This window comes from Silurus aristotelis (genome assembly GCF_946808225.1).
Source record: "Silurus aristotelis genome assembly, chromosome: 15".
In the NCBI taxonomy this organism is placed as follows: domain Eukaryota; kingdom Metazoa; phylum Chordata; class Actinopteri; order Siluriformes; family Siluridae; genus Silurus; species Silurus aristotelis.
In genome coordinates this window covers 2504512-2531771 of record NC_139588.1, presented here as the reverse complement: position 1 = coordinate 2531771, position 27260 = coordinate 2504512, and the positions used below count along the sequence as shown (strand labels likewise).

The 27260-nt window shown below is 39.8% G+C and overlaps 2 protein-coding genes, 4 long non-coding RNA genes and 1 pseudogene across 8 annotated transcripts in view; 1 reads left to right on the top strand and 6 right to left on the bottom strand.

Annotated features, from left to right (window-relative positions):
* Window positions 1–26414, top strand: part of LOC310738273 (NLR family CARD domain-containing protein 3-like) — a 360476-nt pseudogene extending 334062 nt beyond the window's left edge. The window contains exon 15 of the transcript XR_014538205.1: window positions 25848–26414. The product of XR_014538205.1 is annotated as an NLR family CARD domain-containing protein 3-like (transcript). The remainder of the gene's footprint in view (window positions 1–25847) is intronic.
* LOC310738041 (uncharacterized protein) overlaps window positions 1–27260 on the bottom strand; it is a 924051-nt gene that overhangs the window by 445697 nt on the left and 451094 nt on the right. The window lies entirely within an intron of this gene.
* Window positions 1111–2361, bottom strand: LOC310738198 (uncharacterized protein). Of its 2 annotated transcripts, XM_083563201.1 has the most exons (4): window positions 2135–2361; window positions 1820–1913; window positions 1411–1648; window positions 1111–1279 (listed from the first exon to the last, which is right to left on the bottom strand). In XM_083563201.1, the coding sequence occupies exons 2-4, from the start codon at window positions 1871–1873 to the stop codon at window positions 1182–1184; spliced, it is 390 nt and encodes a 129-aa protein (XP_083419327.1). In that variant the 5' UTR covers window positions 1874–1913; window positions 2135–2361; the 3' UTR covers window positions 1111–1181. The 2 variants fall into 2 exon arrangements, 1 of the variants encoding a protein (XP_083419327.1); XR_014536986.1 differs by lacking the exon at window positions 1820–1913 and having other exon boundaries at window positions 1112–1279.
* LOC310738307 lies at window positions 6411–7227 on the bottom strand. Its single transcript, XR_014537025.1, has 3 exons — window positions 6922–7227; window positions 6620–6773; window positions 6411–6496 (listed from the first exon to the last, which is right to left on the bottom strand). It is a non-coding gene; the product is annotated as an uncharacterized lncRNA (long non-coding RNA).
* Window positions 10449–11158, bottom strand: LOC310738286. The gene is made up of 3 exons (XR_014537003.1): window positions 11084–11158; window positions 10891–10989; window positions 10449–10779 (listed from the first exon to the last, which is right to left on the bottom strand). It is a non-coding gene; the product is annotated as an uncharacterized lncRNA (long non-coding RNA).
* LOC310738325 lies at window positions 11396–12497 on the bottom strand. The gene is made up of 3 exons (XR_014537042.1): window positions 12357–12497; window positions 11915–12105; window positions 11396–11571 (listed from the first exon to the last, which is right to left on the bottom strand). It is a non-coding gene; the product is annotated as an uncharacterized lncRNA (long non-coding RNA).
* Window positions 15366–17576, bottom strand: LOC310738330. The gene is made up of 4 exons (XR_014537047.1): window positions 17339–17576; window positions 15984–16105; window positions 15540–15577; window positions 15366–15406 (listed from the first exon to the last, which is right to left on the bottom strand). It is a non-coding gene; the product is annotated as an uncharacterized lncRNA (long non-coding RNA).

Below are 27260 nucleotides of genomic sequence, written 5' to 3'. Positions count from 1 at the left end.
ATTCTTCTTTCAAACCTTACTTTCCTCCTCTTCTTCTTCGCCTCCAAAACCATCCTACAGACCACCATCCGATGCTGTCTAGCTACACTGTCCCCCGCCAACACCTTACAGTCTCCAATCTCCTTCAGGTTGCATCTCCTACACAGAACATAATCCACCTGTGTGCACCTTCCTCCACTCTTATACGTCACCCTATGATCCTCCTTCTTCTTAAAATACGTGTTCACCACTGCCATTTCCATCCTTTTAGCAAAATCTACCACCATCTGCCCTTCCACATTCCTCTCCTTAAAACCATACCTACCCATCACCTCCTCATCACCTCTGTTCCCTTCACCTACTTGCCCATTAAAGTCTGCCCCAATCACCAATCGTTCTTTCCTAGGTACACCATCTACCACTTCATCTAATTCACTCCAGAATCTTTCTTTCTCCTCCATCTCACAGCCAACTTGTGGAGCATAGGCACTGATGACATTTATCATCATCCCTTCAACTTCCACCTTCACGATCATCACCCTATCAGAAACTCTCTTCACCTCAACTACACTCTTACTGTATGCTTCTTTCAGAATCACCCCTACACCATTTCTCTTCCCATCCACACCATGGTAAAACAGTTTAAACCCACCTCCAATGTTCCTGGCCTTACTCCCTTTCCACTTGGTCTCCTGAACACACAACACATCTACCTTTCTCCTCTCCATCATATCAGCTATCTCTCTCCCTTTACCCGTCATAGTACCAACATTTAAAGTACCAACCCGAACCTCTACTCTCCTACACTGCTCCTTTTCCTGCCGTCTCTGTAGACGCCTTCCTCCTCTCCTTCTCCTCCTTCGGCCAACAGTAGCCCAATTTCCACCGGTACCCTGTCGGCTAACGATACCTGTGGCGGTCGTTGTTAACCCGGGCCTCGACCGATCCGGTATGAAATTCTCATTTGTGATCCGCATATTTGATTTGGCACATGTTTTACGCTGGATGCCCTTCCTAACGCAACCCTCCCCATTTACCCGGGCTTGGGACCGGCACTAAGAGTACACTGGCTTGTGCCCCCCTAATGGCTGGGTTTGATCAATCACTCAGTATTAACCAATTATTACATGTGACCAAACACAGCTGTGACCAAAACCTGCTCCAGATCATGAAAGTCTCTATAAAACACACTGGAAATAGAATCAGAACAGTACCTGTGTGTCCAGTCTGAGAGGCTGCGGTGTGAATCGCCTGTTCCACTGCTGCTGGTTTTCTTTTCCAGGATCTGCAACTGGAACATCTGTAGATGCAGACAATCATCTCATGTAAGCATCCATTCAGAAGGTAAATTTTGCTAACATTAATAGTTCTCTTCTGTTTTAAATCTTTAACTGCACTTAACACAAAACTAATCGGACGGCTTTGACTCACTCTGTGGATGGATGTTCTTGTTGGCGTTGGGTCTTGGGTCTGGGCAGGGTTTTGAAGGTGAGATGGTTTCTACCTTCATGCCGTGACTTCGTCCCTGGGTGGTCTGAGAGGGACTTAAGTACACAGTCCTGCTGCCCAGCACCCTGCCGTTTATCTCCATGATGTCTGCTCGAGCCTCATCAGGAGATGAAAACGTCACATACCCGATGCCTTTTGAGCGTCCGTTCTCCATCATGACCTGTACGGGACAGCGAGCAGAAACACAAAGCAAAGAACGCACATCAAACGTGTTAAAGGTTCACAATATCAGAGCTCTCCACATTCAGAAAATACTCCAGCTGAGTACGGGGAGGAAACCCCAAGTTACTGGGAAAGAAGGAAAATGTAAGGATCAGTAGTTATAAATGACGTGTGCAGTGAGGACAGTCCCAAATCTCAGGAACGCTTCATACACGTCCGTCATCCACAGTACAGTCCAGATTTCTCAGCAGCAGTGTGACTGTCTACAGAACAACAACATGCAGTGTGTTCATCACTTCATTTACATTTCTTTAGGTAAAAAAAAGAAAAAACAGGAAACATTTAGCATTGGACTTTTGAGTAAGTTGTGCTGTGTGATTCATGATAATCAGATTTATGGTGAGACATAAACACCTTCAACAAAGTCAGACTCATAAATAATAATTTACCTGATTATCTACACACAGTTTCTACATTTTCTCACATTCTCTAAAGTCTCCAAAAGTCCGAAGGACTTCAGTCTGTTCTTTTTTGATTCTCCATCATCTGCTTCTCCACCTTCTGCTTCTCCACCTTCTGCCTCTCCACCTCTAAAGAAGTGTCAGATAGAGATGGGTTATATATAACATTCAACATGCGCCCAATATTACAAGAAGAGTATCTGTTCTTGATGAAGCCTGTCTGGTCAGGTGAAATAACACAAGGCAGAACTTTCTCCAGATTTACCAGATGGCAGACTTGCTATGGCTGTTTCTGTATCAGATATAAACTCACTTATAGTAGGAATACATACATTTTTGAAAAAGGTCAAGTCAAGTTTATTTGTATAGCGCTTTTCACAACAGACATTGTCTCAAAGCAGCTTTACAGAAAACAACAGTGAAGGTGAATGGTGTGCGTTTGTCCCTGATGAGCAGCCGTGGCGACAGTGGCAAGGAAAAACTCCCTTAGATGATATGAGGAAGAAACCTTAAGAGGAACCAGACTCAAAGGGGAACCCATCCTCATATGGGTGACATCAAAAGTTTGGTCATAAATCTTTCAACAATACAGAACAATTTGTGATCATCATAGATCCAGCATCAGCTTCTCCATGCCAGGGCCTTTAAACACTCGGCATCTACTTCTCCATGATCATCCATAGGTCCATAATCTTCACGAGGTGGGACGTGACTGGAGCTGGCCAAACCTCAGGATGCCTCGGGATGGGGAGAGAAAGAGAAGCAGTGGAGAGGAATTAGCGTAGCTGCTGTTCATGATATTAACAGCACAAGTTGATAATGTGCATGTGATCAGATGTTCTGGAGCACAAGGTTATGATGTGATGTGTGTGATGTGTGTTATGTGTAGGCTTTGCTAAAAAGATATGTTTTTAATCTACACTTAAACTGGGAGAGTGTATCTGAGCCCCGAACACTGTCAGGAAGACTATTCCAGAGTTTAGGAGCTAAATGTGAAAATGCTCTACCGCCTTTAGTGGACTTTGCTATTCTAGGAACTACTAGAAGCCCAGAGTTTTGAGATCTCAGGGAGCGTGACGGATTGTAGCGTGTTAAGAGACTGGATAGATACATGGGAGCCAAACCATTTAGTGCTTTATAAGTGAGTAGCAGTAGTTTGTAGTCTATTCGAAACTTAATAGGAAGCCAATGTAGGGACGATAAGATTGGGGTTATATGATCGTATTTTCTTGACCTAGTAAGAACTCTTGCTGCGGCATTCTGAACTAACTGAAGCTTGTTTATTAATGATGCAGGACATCCACCTAGTAATGCATTACAGTAGTCTATTCTAGAGGTCATAAACGCATGGACGAGCTTCTCTGCATCAGATATAGATAACATATTTCTTAGCTTAGAAATATTTCTAAGGTGAAAGAAGGCTGTTTTTGTAACTTGATTGATGTGATTTTTAAAAGATAAGTTGCTGTCTAAAATAACTCCCAGGTCTTTTACCGTTGAACTAGTAGTTACAGAACAACCGTCTAAATGCAGGCTGAGATGCTGGAGCTTCTGTGTACTATTTTTTGGGCCGATGAGCAAAATCTCCGTTTTATCAGAATTTAATAGCAGAAAGTTATGGGTCATCCAATCTCTTATTTCTTCAACACACTCAGTTATGCGAGCTAATTGAGCTGTATCGCCTGGTTTGGATGAAATATATAGCTGGGTATCATCAGCATAACAATGGAAGCTAATTCCATGCCTTCTAATAATATTTGCTAATGGAAGCATGTATATTGTAAAAAGCAGGGGTCCCAGAACTGACCCTTGTGGCACGCCATAATTTAGAAAGGCCTCTAATGTTGAAGTGTCAGCAGATAAAGGAGCAGTATATAGTGATTTATAACACTGGAAGAAACAGCCATTGATTGTTTAATTATCAGTACACTTTGTATCATGATCATTTAAATTTCTGGTATACAGAATCTATCCTACTGCAAGTGTGTGCTACTTACACTTTTATGAGGACGTTTTTGGAGCTCATTTTCATATACTGTATTCTGTACGTCTACACTAACGTACTTTACAAAGGCTTTAACGAAAGACACATTACACACGGTGTAACGGGTGAAATATGTTGCGCTTCCTTTAGGAGCAGAGCGGTATTTTGGAAAAAAAGACCGGCACTGCACACTTCTGGTATTACTGCATGTGTGGAGACTGAGGATGATGTCCTTTTTTTTTTCTGATGCTCATTTCTAAGTTTCTTTGACTAACCCGTAACGCTGTTGCAAACAAAAATAAAAAGCATGAGTTTTGGAAACCTGTCTGTGCTTATATGATCTCTGTTGTAACTGGAGTTAGCGAGCTCTCCCTTCACCCAGACTCAACGTGTTACAACGGCTTGTATCTAAACAGTAGCCGACCAAGAAAGTCATTGTTCACTGTCTTCCTCCTTTCTTTCACAACTACAGTGGTACCTTGACCTACGAGTGCATTAATGTACGAGTTTTCCGAGGTACGAGCGGTCACTCGGTCGATTTTTTTGCTTTGTTACGCCAGCAAAAAATTGAGGTAGGAGCTCGAGACGCCGCTGCTAGATGACGAAGCGAAGCCAGAAAGCGAAGATTGTGACGAAAATTAAGATAAGCAAAGAAGAAAAAGTACAAATTTTAAAGTTTAGGGATACGTAGTGTACAGGAGTGATAGTAAAAAAACGAGTTTTCCCTCCGCCTCTGCTTATCGCCTTTACCCCCCTCCACACACACACACACACACACACACACACACACACACACACACACACACAGGAGATGTGGCGTTTTCTGTGGCGTGCCATTTTAAGTATTTTTAATATGGAAAACTGATTTGATGTGCGAGCAAATTGAGATACGAGCTTGTCCACGGAATGAATTAAACTCGTAGGTCAAGGTACCACTGTATTTCTCTGGGTTGTTTATCTTTTGGCATCGTCGTGCGATGTTTTTCTCCCGATGCTGTGCAGCTCAGAACACAGGTGAGGTGCGTTTTTTTCGTTTGCGTTTGGAAATTTCATTGGTCTAATGTTATGGGGTTCAGTTTTTTGGCTTAAAGTTTGTAAAAAGAAAAGTAGCGGCTTATAGTCCGAAAAATACGGTATAAGCAAGTGCTCTCTTAACATGTGCTCAGTTAAAGATTACAGGCTTTAACTTGAAACTTTTCCAAAGCCGAGTATTACATAAGCAGCAGCAAAAGCTTACTAAACCACACACACAAACTTTAATATCACTACTGCAAAATCCCAGTGAATACGCTGCCAATGACACAGCACAACACTGCTCTATTAAAAAAATGTAATAAAAAAATCTAAATAATTTTGGTATCCTATGTTTTTTAGCGTAATTTAAAATTGCACACAGTCCAGAAACACAGCAGATTCGTTATTGATACTGGAAATGCAAAACATGGGAATATGTGATCATTTTTTCCCATGTATACAATCTAAAATTCTTTTCAAGCTGGCATTGGAAATGTACAATGATCAGAAAGATGAATGATTAATTGATTTACTGCGAGGCCTAAATCAAAAGGTAGAGACTTAATGCATATTCAATATGCTACATTAAAGGTATAATAGTGTACAACTTTGCAGGATGGTAATTAGAACAATCCCGAACAATGAAAATGCTCTACAATGGCGTCTTTGGTTGTTTACCTTGGCCTTCTTAAAGTCCATCTCTTTGCCGGCGGTCGTGAGGAGAATAGAGAGGCACTCGAGACTTTCCTCGTCATTTTGTGTCAGCAGTTTCACCACGCAGTTATAAATGATGGACTCGGTCAACATCCGCAACTTAAACAGCTCCCCGATGAACTTGACGTTTCCCTTGGTTTTTCTGCGAGCTTTGTTTTTTGCCTTCTCCAGCTCATCCTGAAGCCCCACACGATTACTGGCCTGGAAAAGACAATCGTTATCGTCATAAAAACAAAAAATCTGTGCAATTAAAAAAATACAAATATTACACATGAAGATACCATAGAAATTTTACAGAAGGACGGGTTCAAGCCTGATAACAGATGATCCACTTTGGATAATTTACATTGCTTTTGGGTTTTTTGGCCATGGGCACGTTTAACTAAAAAGAGAAATAAGAAGAAAATTCCAGTTAGAATCACAAATAGGCTTAAATGAACTAAAACATAAAGAAGGATATGTAATGTTTTACCTACCGCAGCCAGAGACTTACACATGATCCCGTACCCCACGGAGAAGTTGGGCTTATCAATAGCTTTCTCAAAAATCAGGTCGACGACACCCTTAACTCGCTCCCCTGTGTCGATGTGGAGCTCTTTCACCTGCTTCATCAGCTGATTGAACATCTCTGCCGTCAGTTTGTTAAGGATACCGGCACCGTCCGGAAAAGCTCCTGCACAACACACAACATCAGCACGACTGTATTTTAAATTCATATCTGCATCCAACAGACCAATTTATTGCAATGTAGATCTTTCTGCAACGACAGTGTGCAACTGCAGAGTCATGTGCTAACCTCAGTTTTCTGGGTTTCGGGGTCCTCTGTGGAATTCCTTCTTTTCATGGAAGGCTTCCAGGCATCCTCAGCCTTCTTCAACTCCACCTCTTCATTCATAGCACATTCAAAAGGAACTTGCAGGGTGGAGGCCCCTCCAAATTGCATTCGGTTGCTAAAAGGGCAAACGTTATAAAGCAAAAAAAGAAGGCAAAATATTTAAGCTATTACTGATATAATTTATATATTACTAATGATCTGTGAAACAATATTCCTTATTTGGTTTTAAAGTTAAAATAAAGCCCACATGTCAGGAGGCTTACCTTGTGTAGCACCACATCAGGTATGGATGGAAGCCCCTCTGGCTTCTGCATACAATCAGGCATGAACTGGATGCTCAAAAGAAAGTTTCTACTATATTGTATCCTCTTATTCTCCTTCTCAGGCTCTGAGGAAGGAACGAGTGGGTTCGTTCTTCGGCGGCTCGGCTTCCTGCGCTTCGATCTCATCTGCTGGTGTTTCTGCTGAAGCCAGATGCTCCACAATCACAGGAGACACACTGGAATTCTCGACTGTGGTTAAGACTGGCTCAAGGTCAAAGTCAGACTGCTGGAAAGCGAGCTCTGGCTTATCCTAACACACAAACACACCCAATTAATAATAAAACACCAGGATTACTGTGAATTTGTAGTGTAAATGTAGGTTTCACACATTCACCGAAGTGAACGACAGCATTTCTATCTTTATATATAGTTATTTAAAGAAATACTCCAGTGTTGGCACCTGGCTTTGGTGTGACGGCTTGTGCAGGACCGGGCTCACATGAGTAAAAAATAGTGGAAAAGGGAAGTGGTAATACAGGCAAATATAAGGAGGAAGGCTGGTGAGCTATTCGCCAGAAGAATCTGCTTCCTCTATGAATGCGTGTGTGACTGTTACCTGCAGAGGCATAGGGACGGAAAAGACATTTCCTACTGGCAGAGTGGGCTTCCGACTCCTGCCAGCTTCTGATATGATCTCCTCTGTGATGTCCTTGTTGTCCTGGTTAGCATCTCGGACAACGATCTTAATGAGAAATAAATAGCACATGATCAGAGATAAATAGGTTCATTACTCAGTAAATGAACCAGTACTGAAACAAAGAGTAAGCACACGCACCGTTTTCCTCTTCCTTTCCTCTTTTGGTGCACCAGTGCTGGAGTGAACGATACCTGGGCGGGCCGTGTTGTAGGTGCGCTGGACCTGGGCAGAGAAACACGCAGAGTTGAGGTGCTGGGAGCGTTAGATTCAACCCAGGAATTTATCTGGGACGAGTGAGCGTCCGTCCGGGATGTTTCCAGCGCCGCTTTCCGCTCTCACAGCTGGGCATGCTTTGCTTGTTTGTCTAAAACCTCCATCTTCAACTCCACCGTTTGCAACTCGAACGAGTCCTCAACTGTGCTCAAAGACAGACACACAGCCGGCATAGTGCTTATAATAGCAGATAGAGTTAAGATACAGAGATGTGATAAAGTGAGAGGGAATGAATATAATCAACACTAGTGATAGTCGAGTTAACTAACTACAGGCACAAGACAGAAAGACAAAAACAATTTAGGATTATTAAAAGAGGAAAAAAGGAGAGATAAATAGTAAAGTTTGTTTAAAAACGCAGAGAGAAATACAAGTCAAACACAGGAAGCTACGTCACAGGAAGCCTGCAAGCAGAGAGTCTCCTTTCCATGTCATGACCTGCCCCCATCCTGCTGCCACCTAAAAAGAGAAATAACTAACAACAATCTGCACTTACTTTATCTTTAATACAAATTTACAATAAATACATTTACAAATAAATACATAAATACAATATAAAAATAATAAATTGGCAATTCACACCACAAACAAATTAAATACATTTTTCACTACAAAGTCATTTTCCTAAAAACAGACCTTTCTTGCTTTGTTTAATGCAAAGTCATCAATTACATCATCGTTGCAAATCTGACCAGCACTTGTATGGTTGATGTTTATGACAGCGAGGCTGCTGAGGTGCTCTTGTGACATGGTGGATCTCAGGTATGATTTCATTAGTTTCAGTTTTAAAAAGCTTCTTTCTGCTTCAGCTACAGTAACTGGAAGTGTAAGACAAAGTCTCTCTGTGTGTGTGTGTGTGTGTGTGTGTGTGTGTGTGTGTGTGTGTGTGTGTGTGTGTGTGTGTGCGTGCGCGTGCATGGTCATGGTATGAGGTGTTGATATTTAGTGCTGTGTAGAGGAAGATGAAGGTTGTTATCCGTCTCACCAAATCAGTTTAGCACACCTGCTGCTGTGGACTTTAATTGAAGTTAATTCTTCAAGAAAAAAGCTTGTTCACGTGAAAGAAAAGTGTCAATGATTTTCTTTAGTTTTAAAGTAGAAAAAGTTTAGTAAAAACCTACCGTAATTTCCAGACTATTAAGCACACCCAAATATATATATATAATAAATAATAAGCCGCACACACTGAATGTTTATTTTGAACATAAATAAGCTGCACCTGTCTATAAGCCGTAAATGAACTTTACACAGGCTTTAATGAAAGACAGTGTTTGTTACACGGCTTGTATCTAAACAGAAGCCTTATTTTAAATTGTTTCCAGTGAAACTATAAAATATAGGTGCTGTCTGGGTCACATTATAAATGAAACACAAACAGTAAGAATAATTACATCTGGTCTTCCTGCACATAAATGTCTTTATTTAAACACTTCTTTATCATACAGTACTGTTTAATCTTCCACTTCATTTAAAAAAGTGTTCGATGTCCAGTAGATGGCAGTAATGTTCTTCTAAACTTTAGCTCCTTCTAGTGGTATCACGATGAATTACACTGTACTACACTTTTAAAGGGAATTTTACATCAAATGTTGCTTTTTTTTTAAATAAACCAAGTTATAAACAAACATTACCAAATTAACAACTTCGAATTACAAATAACACAAATACCCACATTTTACACAACTATATAGTCAAATATTGTTAAAACGTATCATGTGACTCAAAAATGAGATGTTACAAAATCTCGGATCTCTGGAAACCCAGACATTATTACACTATTAAAAACTTTTAGAATAGACTTTAAATCAGAATATTAAAGAATAAAAGAATATTTTCCTCATCTGTGCTTCATGCAATCTTAAATAAAACAATTTTTTTACTGTCCACTTTTTCTTTTCTTTTTTATTTCTTGTAAACAGAGCTTAGTTATCACGAGCTGAAAAGAGCTGCATTCCACTTCCTGCCAGGTGTCACAGTGCACGTCACATCATGAGGTTGTTCGTCATTCATGGTGAGATGTTCAGATCTGCATAGATCACTTTCTAAATGTGTGAGAGATCAGTGGAAAGATTTTGGGCCCTGGATAAAAGAATGTAAGGAAACAACATGCTGGGAACCGAATCTCAGACCCCACTGTAATGTAGAACACAAACACACTGTATGACATTAAATCAGTTCACATTTATTAACAACATCACGACTTCCCAAGCCATGGCATAATGACACCAGACTCTTTCTCCAAATAATTATAGAGGATCCTCACATACACAAAGCTTCTGTGTCTAAACTGCAATTTGTACAACAGGTAAAATTCTTGGGGCATCTGATATCAGAACAATGTAAAACTTTAAAGAAAAAAAAAAGAGGCAGGCGGTGATTGAGGGGCAGTAATTGAATGCTCTCTGTGATGAAGAGACATTAGACGACATGACTGAAATTTAAAATCTTTATTTCTTTAAATAAAACTTTAAATTAGAATTTATTATAAATTTAAGATGGTGAAACAACATGCACACTAAAATACATGAAACGTTCGAATTTCACCATCTTCCTCTATTCATGAATCATTTTCCATCTCTTCAAGTTGCTTAAACAGATCCTCGAAGCTGTCGATGTCAAAGACTGGTACCGAATCCAGGATCTCTGTGCTGTTGTGGGGGTCTTCAGAATGTACAAAGTTTTAGAGATAAATCACCATTATGATCTTTGTGACTCGGTCTGACGACAAAGGAAGCTGATTTGCATAATGCATTTGATGACGGCTGGGGGGACGCGCTGTGTGCTGTTTTTCCTCCATGATTCCAAAGTCTTCAGAGCTGCTTCAGGGTTGCTGGGTGCCAGATCATGAATGGCATAGATGACTGAGAGCTGCACTTCCCATGGCATACCTGCACACAACATCCAACACAAAATTAGGACTTGCTGAAGCACAAAACAAAAAATCAGAGAATAAAGATAAAGATAGATAAAAACATCTTTAATTGATGCTTTAGAAATACCTTTTGAGAGTTGTTGTGTTACAAACTGATTAATGCTTTTTGCCAGAATTTGAAATGACATTGGCAGGTTCTCCTTAAGTCCTAGTTGACCAAGTCGCCCTGTTTGAGAAGGACAAAGACCACAAGTAAAAAGCTGAAGAATCCAGAAATAATGTGAGATGTTGCTCTGAAACAGGATTTACAGTAAACTTACCAAGTAGCCTGAAAACTGCTGCTACACAGACGTCTCGGAACGGTGTTTGCTCTGTTCTTGCTTGCCTCAGCCAAGTGGTCAGGATCAGCCAAAGATCCTTTCTAGTAAATAAAAAAGAGGAGAAATGGATATGTTGAGGGCCTTTGTGGTGGTTATGGAGCAGCCATTGTGGTTTTACGATCAATTATGATTTTATACAAGAATGGGAACTTGCAATGTTTCAAACAACCACTAGAACTTTGACCCTTAATAGAAAAAGTCAGAAATAAGAACTAGGTCTTAAAGGTAATGATGCTTTATAATGTACTTTACATCACTGAGAAAGCCGGGGGCAGAGCACTGGGTCAGCCATGACTACAGCACCCCTGGAGCACAGAGAGTTATGGGTCTTGCTCAAGGGCCTAAAAGTGGAACTTGGTGATCCTGGGGCTTGAACCCCCGACCTTCCGATCAGTAATCCAAAGCCTTCACCACTGAGCTACCACTTCCTAAAAAAATACCCTCTCATGGTAAAATACTTACAGCTAAAGTTACAGATTTCTCTCTGACTGTGTGAGCACTGATCCTGGAAACTTTATTTATAAATGCAAAATAGAAATTTCCTCACAGAAACATCACTATATCAACAATTACCCAATTTTTCCCTCTGAGATCTTATTGTGTTAAAGATAAGATATAAAAATGGCGCCTAAATATCAACTTTGCGACCGAAATCCTCTCAGCGCTGATGTTATAGAAAACAAATCGGTCATTTCTGATCATTTGGATTCAAAAGTTCAAGTATTAAAAAGCTGAGAATGAAATATGTTGAAGATGTTTTGCATTCAGTACCGTATAATATTGGTAATGGTCCAAGTCCAGCCCAGTTGTGCACACAGAAGATCCAGACTAAAGATGTAGTTCCAGGTAGCAGGGCAGAGATCATAACCATACCAGCTGTTCTTCAGGAACCTCAGACTGCTGTCTTCCAGAAAAGACTTCATGGTGCTGGTGATCATATTGTAGATGTTTCTCGGAGGCTCCTGGCAAAAAAATGCATTATTATTTAATACCCAGTGCAATAAAACACTGTTTGAGTGACAGCATAGTTCAACATAAATGTACAAAGAATTTGTGCCACTAGAGTACACTGATACTTGAAAATCAAAAGTAGATTAAGAAGGCAGTAAAATACATGAAAAGTCCAGTTAAAAAAAAAGATGCTTGATGACAGTTCTGGGCTGCCAGTAATAAACATTGACACTGAGAGGAACACTAAAGATCAACAACTTACCTCATCCCAGCGCAGATAGTTGCTGAGCAAGTAAAATATCTTTCCCTTTGCTTTCAGGTTGCTCACTACGTGAATTGATCGGCATAAAGAACTTTCATGGGACAAAATACTCGGCCATGCTGTGATCATGACCATAATCACTTTGGGGGCTTTAAGAAAGTCTGCAAAGCAACAAAACAATAGGATGTAAATACAGTGTATAAAAATAAATACATTGAATAGATAAAGTCAACACACTCGTATGAAATTGCAGGTTTTTTTAAAATATAAGATGGAAATAACAACATAAATAATATAAATATGCAAGCCAGTGATTCAGTCAGTAACCAAAACCATGTGGGAAAACACCATACTGACAGTGAAGCATAGTGAGTTTAACATAATGCTTTGGGGCTGCTGGTCAAAACGCTGAAAGAAAGCTGAGGAATTTCAATATCAACATGACAATGACCCAAAGCACACGTCAAATTAAACAAAGACATGGCTTCAGGAAAGGAGAATCAAAGTTCTGGAATGTTCCAGCCAGAGCCCAGACCTCAATTCGAGCTGTGCACAGGAGAGCACCTTACAATTTGAAGGAACTTTTTTTTGCAAAGAAGAGTGGGATCCCAAGTGTTAGTTTTTTGTTTGTTGTTAGATCACATTAAAGATTAGTTAGATCACACAATTGACTTCTCTGCATAAGCGTCTAGATCATTTTTAGTAGATAAGTAATGAAATATCAGTATAATCTCACCTTCTTTAAGGAGTCTGTAGGCGAGACCATGTGCTTTGTGAGAGTCTCCTCTCTGTTGACACACGCCTACATAAACCCTACAGAGAGACTGCAGGAGATCATGTCCCATAAACCCTCTCTCCACCTTGATCTTCTCCAAAATCACAGACAGAAACGTCTCTGCTAATGACTAAATAAGACGGAAGAAAATCATTATTTAATATATACAACTAGACCGGGTTTAGGAAAACTACTAGATATTGTATAAACCAAAACCGAGTCAAAATTTGCCAGGACCAGTGAATTATGGATCGACTTTATAACATTCAAAACTCAAATCCACAGCTAAAGAATAAAGTATTTAAATCACATGCACACTAAATAAAACAGAAGATAAGAACTGACCTCATTTACACAAAACTCAGAAATGACGTGTTTCTCTTCATCTCTCAGAACAGGAAGTTCACTTGTTCCTGTGAGAAGTGCATGAATCCTGTCTGTAGGTAAAACATCAGAACAGGACTTTTGTAGTGTTTCTAATGCACTGGAGACGAGAGATTGTGTTGTGTGTGTTGTGTTTGTAGGATCAGCTGAAGCAGCATCAAGTCGAGGCTTTTGAGCTTTCCTGGGTGGTGACATGTCTGATCCAGTTCTCTTTGCTGTGGGCTTTGGGTCTGTATGAATATAAAATAAAACATGTACAATAAAATAAACAATAAAACAAAGCTGCGTGTTTGATTTCTGCATAATGAATATAACTTTCAATCTGATCATCTGATCATTTGAGGGAAATGTACAAATAGGTTTAGCACATGGGTACAGTGGAACCCACTTATCTCGACCTCGGTTAACTCACCAACCCTATTAAGTCGACCTTTTTGAAGTAGAACCGACAAATTCTCGCTTTGTCTTAGCATTTTTTAATCGGTTACGCTGATTCATTTTATGTCGCTAAACCCTAATATCTCGAGCACAAGGGGGGCAAATTTGCCACTGAACGTCAGTTATCTCGATCGGCGCTGTTCAGCCGCAGAAGAACTCGCAGAAGTGGCGGAAAAATCAAGTCTTACAGCTGCTACAGGAGTGTAGGATACTTTTCAGAGCTGTGTGTCAGAGTGAAATGACTCGAGAATTTAATGTTGACACTGGTTAGCTTTTTGTAAAAACGAACTACACCCCGCACATTTTTGTGATTTTGTGAGCGATCTTTGTGTTTACAATGTTGGAGAATATAATAAAGGTTTGTATCGAGAATCGACGGTGGTTTGTATTGTATACTGGTGAATCTCTGCTGTTAGTTGATGCACATATGCCTTTTGTTGTTAAATGTTATGCGATGAACGGGAGGCGAAAACCGAAGTGAAAGCAAAACAGTTTATTGCAACACAGGGCAAAGCCAAACACAAACACTCGCCTTGAAAGTGAATATTCCGGTGGTGGGCTCTGGGAGCGCGGTCCACTAAGTGCCAAACTGAAAAGAGGCAGTCTGGTGAGAGAGTGCGGAGTCTGAGTGGGAAGGCACGTACCTGGATACGCATGAGCGATAACAACGACCGCTGTGAACCAACATATACCAACAATAACGGACGGTGAGAGTGTGGAACTGAGGGGTGATGATGATGCTGGTGATGATGCTAAATGTGAGCGATTGAAGCTGGGAGCTTCAGAGAAAGCGGAGGTTTGACAGCCCCCGAAGGGGGCGTGGCAGGTGGTTTCCTGACAGTTAACAAATGTATTTAAATTTTTATAGCATGCCTTCATCAAACAAATGCTGTTGTGTAAAAAAACCTCCAAAAACATGTGCATGCACATTCTCATTTATTAACGCACATTGCCGCCATATTGGTTTCCGTTTATCTCGATCATCTTTTATCTCGACGCTTTTTGGCGTCCCCTAGGCCCTCGACATAACCGGGTTCCACTGTAGTATGAATCTGTATCTCCTCTAGAAAATAGTTTATAACATGTCACATCTAAATACCTTTGTCAGCTTCCTGCTCATTCTCAGTCTGCGTGGAGGAGCACTTTTTTTCTGTAATGACAAACTATTTATTACAGTCAATGCAAATACCTTCTCCATCAACATCTACAGAAACTCAGCGAGATTTCAGTGTTACCTTTGTTCAACTCATTTCCCTGTTTGAAGAGTTTTTCCTGTTGAGGTTTAAAAACAAACATAACATTTAGTTTTATTTAGTCACAATTCTCACTTCAGTTCAATGACGTCTGGGTTTGTAATCAAAAGAAAGTACCTCGATTAAGCAAATGCTTTTCTCGAAGCTACTGATTGTGTACTTCAGGCCTCGGATTTCCAGATTTTGTCTGGTGTTCACTTCTGTAAAAGAATTTACAAAATGAAATGAAAAGGTGCTCAGATCACATCATCACATCATATGCTCATTAAATAGAACTGAATCATGCAGTACTTTCTTACACAATGAAGGCAGAAATATCAAAACTTTACACACCTTGAAGTGCCAGAAGCTGTTTTTCAACACTGACATTTCTGTGGAAAATAAACATTCAGATAAAACATTATATATTATATGATTATATGACATGTTACATAATAAAACTGCAATTTAAAATATATATATTAGTATATATATTATATATATTATATATATATATAATCCCTTATCCAGAGCGACGAATATCTCATTTATACAACATTGATACAACTGAGCAGTTGCAGGCCCTTGATGGCAGCTTAGTGGAGATGAGATTTAAACTCATGAACTTTTGATCATAATTCCAACATCTTAACCACTGTGCTACTTCTTCCATCATGCAAGTGTACATTGTTACTATGAAAATGAAATGATGTGTTTTCAAATAAATGTTTCGAGACAATCAGAATAGAGAATTCAACTAAGCTTTGGGGTCAAATTTAAACAGCAAAAAAAAAGTACTTGTGAGTTTTGGTATTCTGCATCTTCAGAGTCTTCGTGGCCTGAAGCTTCGACTGGCTTATGCTTGCGTTCCCATTTCTGTAGGTCTTTTCTAGTCTTTACTTCTAGAGAGTTTGCTGAATCTGGAGAAATAGAAAACAGCTTTAATTACAAATCCTTCAATAAAGTATTTTCATTTTCTCATAACAATATTTGAACGATCAGTGTTTCTACAGCGTATTTTCTCCTTTTTTTTGCAGATTATCCAAAAAGTAACTATCAGAAAAATAAAGACGGTTTGTGTACACATTTTCATGAGCAGGGGTCGAGGTGTTATGGAGGGGGTGTGGTTTGTGGGTCGAGGTGTTATGGAGGGGGCGTGGTTTGGGGCGAGGTGTTATGGATGGGGTGTGGTTTGGGGGCATGGCCCACGCAGCTCAGCTCCTGAGCGATGTTGGGTATTTGCCGGGTTGGTCTTTATGAATGCTGATGGTACGCGTTTACCCACTGGAGGATCCTTCTGCTTCTAGATCCTTCTATGCTAGCTAGAGCGTGCTTCCCGGAAGTTCTGTGTGAACACGTGACTAACACGTGACTAGCGATGAACCCGCGATCATTAATGAAAGGAGTGAAACTAAAGATCAGGTTTGTGAACATGACCTTGTAGAGTAACTTACACTTGTAGAGTAACACTAGTGTGTTTCTTCTGGAATGGATCGCGGTTGGTTGCGTAATAGAGAAATGTACTGCTCTATAGGTTGTGTTTATTCTGCGGGCTGCTGCTGGGTGTTCCGGCTTTTAAGCACGTGGCCGAGAGCGGCGCACTGTGACGTCACAAGGACGTCAACATTTGTTATTGCGTCACGTGCTCATTGCATAGTATACAGTGATGAGGGAACACGGTTGTGTGCAGTATTTAATTAGAGTAGGAAGGATAAAAGGAAGGTCCAGATGTGCTCCACCATTCACAGAGGCACTGAAGGAAGCATTGTGTAGAGGAAGGTGAAAGGTTAATATGGACAGTGGAGAAACTTGGATGTACCTGTTCCAGACTGTGTTCTAGACTACAACAGGTTCATACAAATGATTCAGTCATGTAAATTCAGCTTGATTATATTTCATATATAATGAAACTCAAATATATTTCTGCCTTTTATATTCTAAAATCTAATCACTTTGATTCAATTTCAGGTGCATGACTGGAGTAGATATCAGACAGCTATTATATAGTCTCACACAAGACAAGAAAGTGGTACCAGAGCTTCTTCTACACCATCGTAAACACCTTCATCCTACATCGGGAAAATCGCCTGAGCAAAGAATCAGACGCAAATGACACAGAAGCAGTTCAGAGTAAAACTCAGTGAGGAACTTACTGTTTTTGTGCTTCCTGAATTTCCTCCATCCCCTCCTGAGGACATTCACCACTTACCAGGGTACCTGCTTCAGACAGGAGACAATGCAGGGTTTGTGGACAGAAACACTTGTATATTGCATGACTTGTTTAGTGGCGCTGTGATTTCAGTCAAAGTATAACTGCTTCTCTGTTTGGCATCAGCAGCACTGACCACTACTTTCATTTTCATTACTTTCTTCTTCTACTGTTTTTCTAATGTTCAAATACCAGTCTTATGCTTATTGTGTTATTTAATTATTCCACTTAATTATTATTCTTTTGGTATTTTTAGTGCTCAAATAAATCACTTGTATGATGTCTAAGATTCTGTTTATTATTTGATCATTGATAAGCAAGAAGTTGTTTTTATAATGACGACAATAGTTTGTAAAACCCTTCGGTACATTTGTTTATCAGGCTGCTTTTCCTCAAACAGACGGAGGGAGAAAAGGACTACACACAGTCTCAGAATAATGTTTATAGGAATCTCGTTTTTAATATTTTCATCTACTTTCTGAAACCGAACAGGGTTGAAGAAACCGGGTTTATTTTCATATAAGTAACAGTATTTAGTTCAGTAAACTGAAGTTGATTTAAAGGAGAATTCAGTGCTGTTTAGTTCAGTAAAGTCTTCATTTAATCCAAAACTATTCCATTCATTAAGTTCAATTATCCTCAAATTAATATTTTTACATTCAATAAAAACAAATCATCCAGTTTTATTGATGTTTATTTAGTGAATAATGCATTTAATAAACAATTGGTTTCACTCAGAATGACGTTTTATTTTTTATAAGTAAAAATGTTTTTTTCTAAAACTCATCTGAAGCATAAAGTTTTACAATAAATACAATAAACAGCATTTTTCCTAAAATACTCACATACAGGTTTTATAATAAACCCAAATTAAACTTAAAAAAAAATGTTTTCCAACTTCTGCCTCCTTTCAGTTGAGGGGAAAAAGAAGCTAAAAATGCACCAGTCGTTTAAAACAAAACCAATATAGAAACATTTCTTCCAGCTCATAAATCCTATAAAACATGCAGCATTAAACATGAACTTCCAGCAGATGAACATCTCATAATACTGTCTGGAAGTGAGAAATGTACAGGTTGTTTTTACTCCATACACATGAACTTACTTTGATCAGAAACACAATCATACTCCAAATCAATTAATCAATAAAGTCAATAAAAGAATCCCAAACTGCTGTGTGTCTTGTCCTCGCTATTAATGACGTCATTAGAGCGCCACTACTTCTAATGACCTGCTGTGACAGTGTGCTCTAATACACATCACACTGCCACCTACTGGTCATTTATGATTCTGCAACATTCATCGAGTCTGATGATGGAGAAGATAACAGAAGAGAAAGAAGAGAAAGCCATTCTGCTACAGACAGTTTCAAAAGCTGGAGGCTACTTTGGCTTCTGAGCAAAAGCAGCAGAAACAGTATATAACTGAGAGAAGCCAGAGCTGGGCGAGAGAACAAAAACAACTAGAGAAACGTGTTGCTTAGCTTGAGTTTATTTTGGATCAAACCACCATGGAGCTCCAGTCTTCCCTGAAAATCCATGAGGAACTGGAGCAAACTGTATAATGTGAGAGAAAAAGCTGGACAAGAGAACAAAAAAAAGTGGAGGAACATGTTGCTCAGATTGAGGTCACTTTGGAACAGACCACCACGGAGCTCCAGTCTTCCCTGAAAATCCATGAGGAACTGAAGCAGACTGTAGAATGTGAGAGAGAGAGCTGGAAGAGAGAACAAAAACAACTGGAGGAACATGTTAATCAGCTTAAGGTCACTTTGGAACATACGACCAAGAAGCTCCAGGATACTCAGAATCACTGTAAGAAAGTAAAAAATAGTGCAGAGCAGGAGAGAGATCATTTGATCAGAGACAGAGAGCGATTGGAGGAACGTGTAGGAACCCACGTTGGATTTTAAAGTAAAACAAGAGGACGAAAAAGAGAAAACTAAACTTGACATAGAGGAGAGGAACAACTTACAGCTTCAGACCAACAGGGGGCTCCAGGATACCCAGAATCTCTGTGAGGAAGAAAAGAAGTCTTCAGAGAATAAAACAGATCATTATATGAGAGTCCGAGAGCGATGGGAGGAAATTGTTGCTCAGCTGAGACAAGAAAACATTAAAAAAAAAACGAGAAATAGAAAAAAAAAAAAAGAAGACAAGAGAAACAGAGAGTCTGAACATGCCTTTTTCCTCTTTCTGTTTCTCTTATGGCTATTTATGATAGTTTTACACTTATAGTCAATAGTAGAAGGTGAGTGTAAAGATATTGTATCTTGTAGATCGTCTAATCTTTTGATAATTTTTTATTTCTGTCTTGTCAAATCTTTTTTTAATCTTTTTTCAAATCTTGATTTTAATCTTTTACTACAATGAGACACAATAAACACTATTAACAACCATGATTTTTGTCTTCCTTACAAACGCTGTATGACCTCCTCATGGATTCTTCCACCTTGTTGATATTCCTCTTGTGGGGCAGGGGGCTGTGGCTCGGGGTCAATGTTGAGGGGGAGGGAGATCAGGAGGGAGAGGGAAACTGGTCCTCAGTGCCACATTGTACAAAACACCACACACCCTGATAATCTAACACACTTTTTCTGGGTGGTATAGAAGTCTTCCACCTGAGACATACAGAGCTCCACATCTGCATTTCAGGAGGTGAGGAGCATCTGAGGGGTGAAGCCTCTGTCACCTGTCATATTATAGACTACATCAGGACAATGTTTACAATTTCTACATGTTGGTAAAGTCACCAAGAAGCCAGTCATTACGTCCTGCAGCTGCCTGTAGTCTGTTCCGTACACTGCTATGTGTCAGGATAAAGGAATCATGTGCTGAAGCAGGTCAGTGTGCCACAGTGAAGGGAAACCTGATGTATCGACTACCCACCTTAATAATAACATCCAAAATGACAGGCATTATGACACTCAGGGGCAGATACCAGCCCTATAGCATGAGATTTAAATAAATTATATTATATCTAAAGAAGATCTTTGTGGAAAAAGTTGATTATATATAATATTTATATAAAGTATTTCCCTGTCTGCCATTTCCCACTAGAAACAACCTGTTGTCATTAACCCCAGAGTGGCATGGTTCTGGTGTGTTGCCCTCTGTAGTACTGGACCCAATTCAGCACATAGATCCAGAAGCACAGCTGTAGGAATCTAAATCAGCTTATTAGCCAGTCATCATCATGGACCAAGAAATCATCATGGTCCCTGGAGACTCTTTTTCTCCTTAATCTTCCATTGGCGTAATCCTCCAGCATGATATTTGGTCCTGTGCCATGAACATAAAAGCAATAATAGCTACAGAAAAGCTGATGCTACCCTCTGTACCAGGTATTTAAATCTCATTTCAAAATGCTTTCAGTGATTCTATATTCTGTTTCTATGAAGTGTTTCAACAGTTTGAATGTTAATTGGCTGTATGGTGCATTTTATGTGAATTTATGAACCACATCTGGTTTGAAAAGACACGTGTCCAAATACGTTTGACCACACAGTGTGTATCAGCTGAAAAGCAGCAGCTTCAGATCAGTCGCCACTGGAATTCAACTCTGAAATATTACTTTTGATTTGAAATTATATGAAATTATTGATATTTATTATATGAAATATTTCATATTATATATTTGATATTTGTTTGGACTTTTCTTTCCTCAGCATCGCTTGGATTTTCCTCCTGTAGCTTCGAGAGACGCCGTGTTCCAGGTGGAGGATGAAGACCCTGGAGATGAAGTGAACTGTACGACCCATGGAACAGTAAGTTTCTGAGCTTTATGGATTTTATTCTCTTTAAAACACAAAGTTTATAATTAATTATAATTATTATTATTATTAAGAAACAAATCACCCCAAACAGGCAGAAAGGTGATCAGAACAATCGGTACCGGAGTGAAGATGGGAAAAGCGATGTTCCTCATTTTGTGTTTACTCCTGATCATTAGCATAAAGATCACAGACTTGCAGGAAAAAGTGGATAAATTTGACTAAAATAAATGAAGAATGATAATTGAGTGATATTTCCATAAATGTTGCAGTGAGCAGAAATGGATCATTCGGCTAATAGTGTAGGAGACATCATCATTAGCCTCATGCTAGCCAGGTTTGTTAGTGCTGTTTTTGTGTTTGTTAGTTTATTAGAAACGTCTACTGTTTGACTAAAAGTCGAATAAAACTATATTTAAGTTAATAAGATAACATAAGTTGCATTAGTACATAAGGTTACTTATAGTTTACTACAAATCTGATATTTAGACTGTGAAAGAAAACTATTAAAAGCTAAGAATAGCTAGCTGGCTAGTTAGCCTAGCTAATGTTGCTTAATAATTGTATTTCCCTTTTCATATCCTTTCTGTAATTTTATCTACATTTATACAGTGAATGGACACTCTAGGAAATAAAGATGTAAAAACAGGTATAAATGTTGTAGTGAAATGTGTCCTAGTGTATGACTGAGTTGTTCCTATGTGTGCTTCAGTAACTGCTGTTAAACTGAGAGGAAAGAAAAATGGGTTCAGTTCAGCAGAAATGAACTGAAACAGTGTTAGGAAAAGACAAAGTGTTCAAATATTTACTCAAATATAAATTGTGATAACTTGTTAAAATGTTTTTAATGGTTTAATAGAGGATTTATTCAGGTTTAAACACACAAGCTGGTGGTGAAGGTAATATTGATTATAGATTCCTTTTACGAGACGCGTCTCACTGTGTGTTTGTCTCTTCAGACACAGGAAGACGGAGACAGGACACGGCATCAGTCTCCTCCAAGCAGCTCGTCCCCTGTGAGGACTTGGTCTCCTCTAAGCAGCTCGTCCCCTGTGAGGACTCGGTCTCCTCCAAGCAGCTCGTCCCCTGTGAGGACTCGGTCTCCTCCAAGCAGCTCGTCCCCTGTGAGGACTCTGTCTCCTCCAAAAAAAAAAGTCTTATCTCACTCGTTCCTGTTCAGAATCTCACCTCAGGCCTCGGGATATCAAAGATTCCTGTAGATGATGTGTTGTGTATACAGTAGAACATCAGCTGTAGGAGAACCAGGGAATAAATGACAAAATAAGGATTCAAAAATCAAGATTTAGCAGAAAGGAGGAAGTTGTTTTTGCTGATAACTGATCCAATGTCACACTAGGGCACTTTGTATTTGTGGAAGTGGTGTTACGAATCTCACATGTAATCATTTAAATTGTTTTTATGCCTCATTAGTCTTAAAACTAACATTTATAGAACTGACAAATAGAAAGTGTGTTTTTTTCATGAATCACCTCAAATCAGTGTTACATTCATTGTGTGTGTATGATGATGGCATGTCAGCTATAAGTGCGATAGAGGAAAAGTCAAATCCAAATGAAGTTTGTCATTTTTTTGTTTGTCATTATTTGTTGTCCTCCCCATGTGCTGCTGTACACAGGTGAACAGAGACGTCCATTCCACACCAAGCTTTTTACAATAATCACCAAATCTTGATTTTAATACTGCTGAGATGATTTTATAGGAGTTTAGTTTCTTATTTTAATACCAATATAAAAATCCCATACATATTATGGTGTAGTGCTTGTAAAAAGACTGGCGGCAGATCAAAATCGATCACATCTTTCGAACCAACCCCAGCCACTCTCAGTGCCGGTCCCAAGCCCGGATAAATGGGGAGGGTTGCGTTAGGAAGGGCATCCAGCGTAAAACATGTGCCAAATCAAACGTGCGGAGGATCCGCTGTGGCGACCCCTAACGGGAGAAGCCGAAAGAAAGAAAGAAAGAAATTTTATTCTTATGATAATTGTTTGCTTACAAATGTCTTAATAAGTAGATAATTATAATTGAAGGATTATAAGAGACTATAAATTCTACCATGTGTTTAAGTAAAAAATCTGTTTGTGTTCAGAGTTCAGAGAAGGTAAGTATAATGAATAATCTAAGGAAAATGAAATAAAGTCTTTGTTTAAAGTGCAGTGTTGTCAGGAAACAGAAGGACGCGAGGCCAGGTAGCATGAATGAATGATTTATTTTTTAATAGCTCATAACATCTAACATGCGCTAATCACGTGTTCTCTATTTTCAATTCACTTCTACTCCCCCTAATGGTTAATTTAAGTATAACACAACAAAGGGTCACCACATGCAGTACAAACTAACTACACCCCAAATTAAACCCCACAATTATATCAGAATCACATTCCAAGCTGCACACATGTGATTTCTATTAAATAATATAATTCTAAATATTTTAATACTCTACTGTGTCCAAACAGGTGAGTGCTATGAGGCACTAATGAAGGGTTTACAATCACACACCACTTCCTTGTCTTAACGCCACCTGTTTCCCGCTTCCGCGTTTGAATTGTTGAAGCCCTGCCTCTTTTGTGACGTTGGCATCCCTGATTGGTCATATTTCTCGGTAAACGCACCAATGAAACGCGCTTTTATTGTCATGACAACTTTGTTGTGCTGCAGTTCAACACAAACATTTACTGACCACAGCAATGAAGCGCAAACAAACAGCTGAAATGTTTTTAATTGTTTTTAGTGATAAGCGTCAAGGTTTTGAACAATCCGCTCTCCAAGACGCCAAAAAAGATTTTTCAGCCAGAAAAAAGCGACTTTCAGAAGAAAGAAGGAGAAATAATGACAGATAATAAGACGGGTAACAGCTACAGCTGCTTCTCCTGCTGTCAACTTTATTCATCTTTATTGTCATTGTACAGAGAACAAGTACAGAGACAATGAAATATAGTTATCATTTAGTTCCTAAAACCACATTAAATATAAATCTGTCATGCAGGAAATATAAAATGATTTTGTACAGGAAGAGCTGTATAATGTTATTGCCAAAGCTAAATCGACAACATGTCAGTTAGATTTAATTCCTACTAAATTACTGAAGGAAGTGTTATATAGAACTGGTGAACCTCTTCTGAATATTATTAACTCTTCACTATCATTAGGACATGTCCCTAAATCCCTCAACTTAGCAGTTATTAAGCCCCTCATTAAAAAACCTAATCTGGATCCCAACACGCTATCGAATTACAGACCAATTTCAAATCTTCCATTTATGTCTAAGATTTTGGAAAAGATTGTCACTGCCCAGTTATGTTCCTACCTGCAAGAGAACAATATCTTTGAAGAATTTCAGTCAGGTTTTAGGCCCCATCATAGCACAGAAACTGCTCTAGTTAAAATCACTAATGACCTGTTTTTAGCTTCAGACCAAGGCTTCATCTCATTGTTGGTCGTTGTCGCTTACAAAATTACATCGGCATTCAGGGACAGGCATTAAGCTGGTTTAAATCCTACCTGTCCGATCGTTACCATTTCGTAGATTTAAATGGAGAGCTATCCATGCTAATGCAAGTAAATTATGGCGTGCCACAAGGTTCAGTTCTAGGACCCCTGCTCTTCACAATATACATGCTTCCGTTAGGAAATATTATTAGAAGGCATGAAATTAGCTTCCATTGTTATGCTGATGATACTCAGCTATATATCTCATCTAAACCAGGCGATACAGCTCAATAAACTCGGATAACTGAGTGTGTTAAGGAAATAAGAGATTGGATGACCCATAACTTTCTACTTTTAAATTCTGATAAGACTGAGATTTTGCTCATCGGCCCAAAAACTAGTATACAGAAGCTCCAGCATCTCAACCTGCATTTAGACGGATGTTCTGTAACCACTAGTTCAACGGTAAAAGACCTGGGAGTTATTTTAGACAGCAACTTGTCTTTCAAATATCATATCAACCAAGTTGCAAAAACAGCCTTCTTTCACCTTAGAAATATTTCTAAGTTAAGAAACATGTTGTCTATATCTGATGCAGAGAAGCTCGTCCATGCGTTTATAACCTCCAGAATAGACTACTGTAATGCATTACTAGGTGGCTGTCCTGCATCATTAATAAACGAGCTTCAGTTAGTCCAGAATGCAGCAGCCAGAGTTCTCACAAGGTCAAGAAAATATGATCACATAACTCCAATCCTATCGTCCCTACATTGGCTTCCTGTTAAGTTTCGAATAGACTACAAACTATTACTTCTCACTTATAAAGCACTAAATGGTTTGGCTCCTATGTATCTATCCAGTCTTTTAACATGCTACAATCCGCCATGCTCCCTGAGATCTCAAAACTCTGGGCTTCTAGTAGTTCCTAGAATAGCAAAGTCCACTAAAGGTGGTAGAGCATTTTCACATTTAGCTCCTAAACTCTGGAATAGTCTTCCTGACAGTGTTCGGGGCTCAGACACACTCTTCCAGTTTAAGTGCAGATTAAAAACATATCTTTTTAGCAAAGCCTACACATAACACACATCACATATCATAACTTTGTGCTCCAGAACATCTGATCACATGCACATTATCAACTTGTGCTGTTAATATCATGAACAGCAGCTACGCTAATTCCTCTCCACTGCTTCTCTTTCTCTCCCCATCCCGAGAAACCCTGAGGTTTGGCCAGCTCCAGTCACCTCCCACCTCGTGATGATTACGGACCTTTGAAGAAGTAGATGCCGAACTCGCAAACATCCCGAACCATCTAGAGACGTACCAGTGCCATTTGGATCCCGCTACATGTGTGGAGTTTGACATTGGACCTCCTGGAGTGTTTAAAGGCTCTGGCATGGAGAAGCTGATGCTGGATCTGTGATGATCACAAATGCTGAGCTTATAAAACTAGGAGCTACTAACCATATAGACTGTATAAGACTGCAGAAAGAACATCACTTATAATCTTATACTCCAGTAATCATGTTAGTTCTCACTCTCCAGTGTTCTGTATTGTTGAAAGATTTATGATCAAACTCTTGATGTCACCCAAATGAGGATGGGTTCCCCTTTTGAGTTCGGTTCCTCCCAGGGTTTCTTCCTCATAACATCTAAGGGAGTTTTTCCTTGCCACAGTCGCCACGGCTGCTCATCAGGGACAAATTCACACCATTCACCTTAACTGTTGATTTGTGTAAAGCTGCTTTGAGACAATGTCTGTTGTAAAAAGCGCTATACAAATAAACTTGACTTGACTTGACTTGACTTCACACACTGAGTGAACTGGATGTTCGCCATAGTAGAGAAATTATGTACCCTTAATGTGTTTACTGTAGTGTGTGCTCGTAGTTTTGGTGAATGTCCTCTACTCACTGCTTTCAAACCCTCAAACAGGGAAAAGAGCGCTCTTCCGAAAGCAAAAAAGTCCTTGGTCTTCCCCGGGGTCTCCTCCCAGTGGGACACGCCCAGAACACCTTCCCAGGAAGGCGTCCAGGAGGCATCCGGAACAGATGCCCGAGCCACCTATGAGCTCCTCTCGAGTGACGGAGCTTCTCACCCTATCTCTAAGGGATCGCCCAACCACCCTGCGGAGAAAGCTCATTTCGGCCGCCTGTATCCGGGATCTTGTCCTTTCGGTCATGACCCAGAGCTCATGACCATAGGTGAGAGTAGATTGACCGGTAAATCAAGAGTTTCGCCTTGCGGCTCAGCTCTTTCTTCACCACGACAGACCGGTACATCGACCGCATTACTGCAGAATCCGTCTGTCAAACTCCCGTTCCATCCTTCCCTCACTCGTGAACAAAACCCCAAGATACTTAAACTCCTCCACTTGAGGCAAGAACTCTCCACCAACTTGAAGTGGGCAAACCACCCTTTTCCGACTAAGGACCATGGCCTTGGATTTGGAGGTGCTGATTCTCATCCCAGCCGCTTCACACTCGGCTGCAAACCGTCCCAGTGATTGCCGAAGGTCTTGGTTTGATGAAGCCAACACGACAACATCATCTGCAAAGAGCAGAGACGAAATCACGTTGTCACCAAACCGGACACCCTCCGGCCCCTGGCTGCGCCTAGAAATTCTGTCCATAAAAATTATGAACAG

Excerpts from the sequence above, each read along its gene's own strand:
- LOC310738198 (XM_083563201.1), bottom strand. The coding sequence starts at position 1,873 with ATGACGGACGTGTATGAAGCGTTCCTGAGATTTGGGACTGTCCTCACT. Across the intron at positions 1,649-1,819 it reads GGACTGTCCTCACTGCACAC|GTCATGATGGAGAACGGACG; the intron begins GTCATTTATAAC and ends TGTCCCGTACAG. Across the intron at positions 1,280-1,410 it reads CAAGAACATCCATCCACAGA|ATGTTCCAGTTGCAGATCCT; the intron begins GTGAGTCAAAGC and ends CTGCATCTACAG.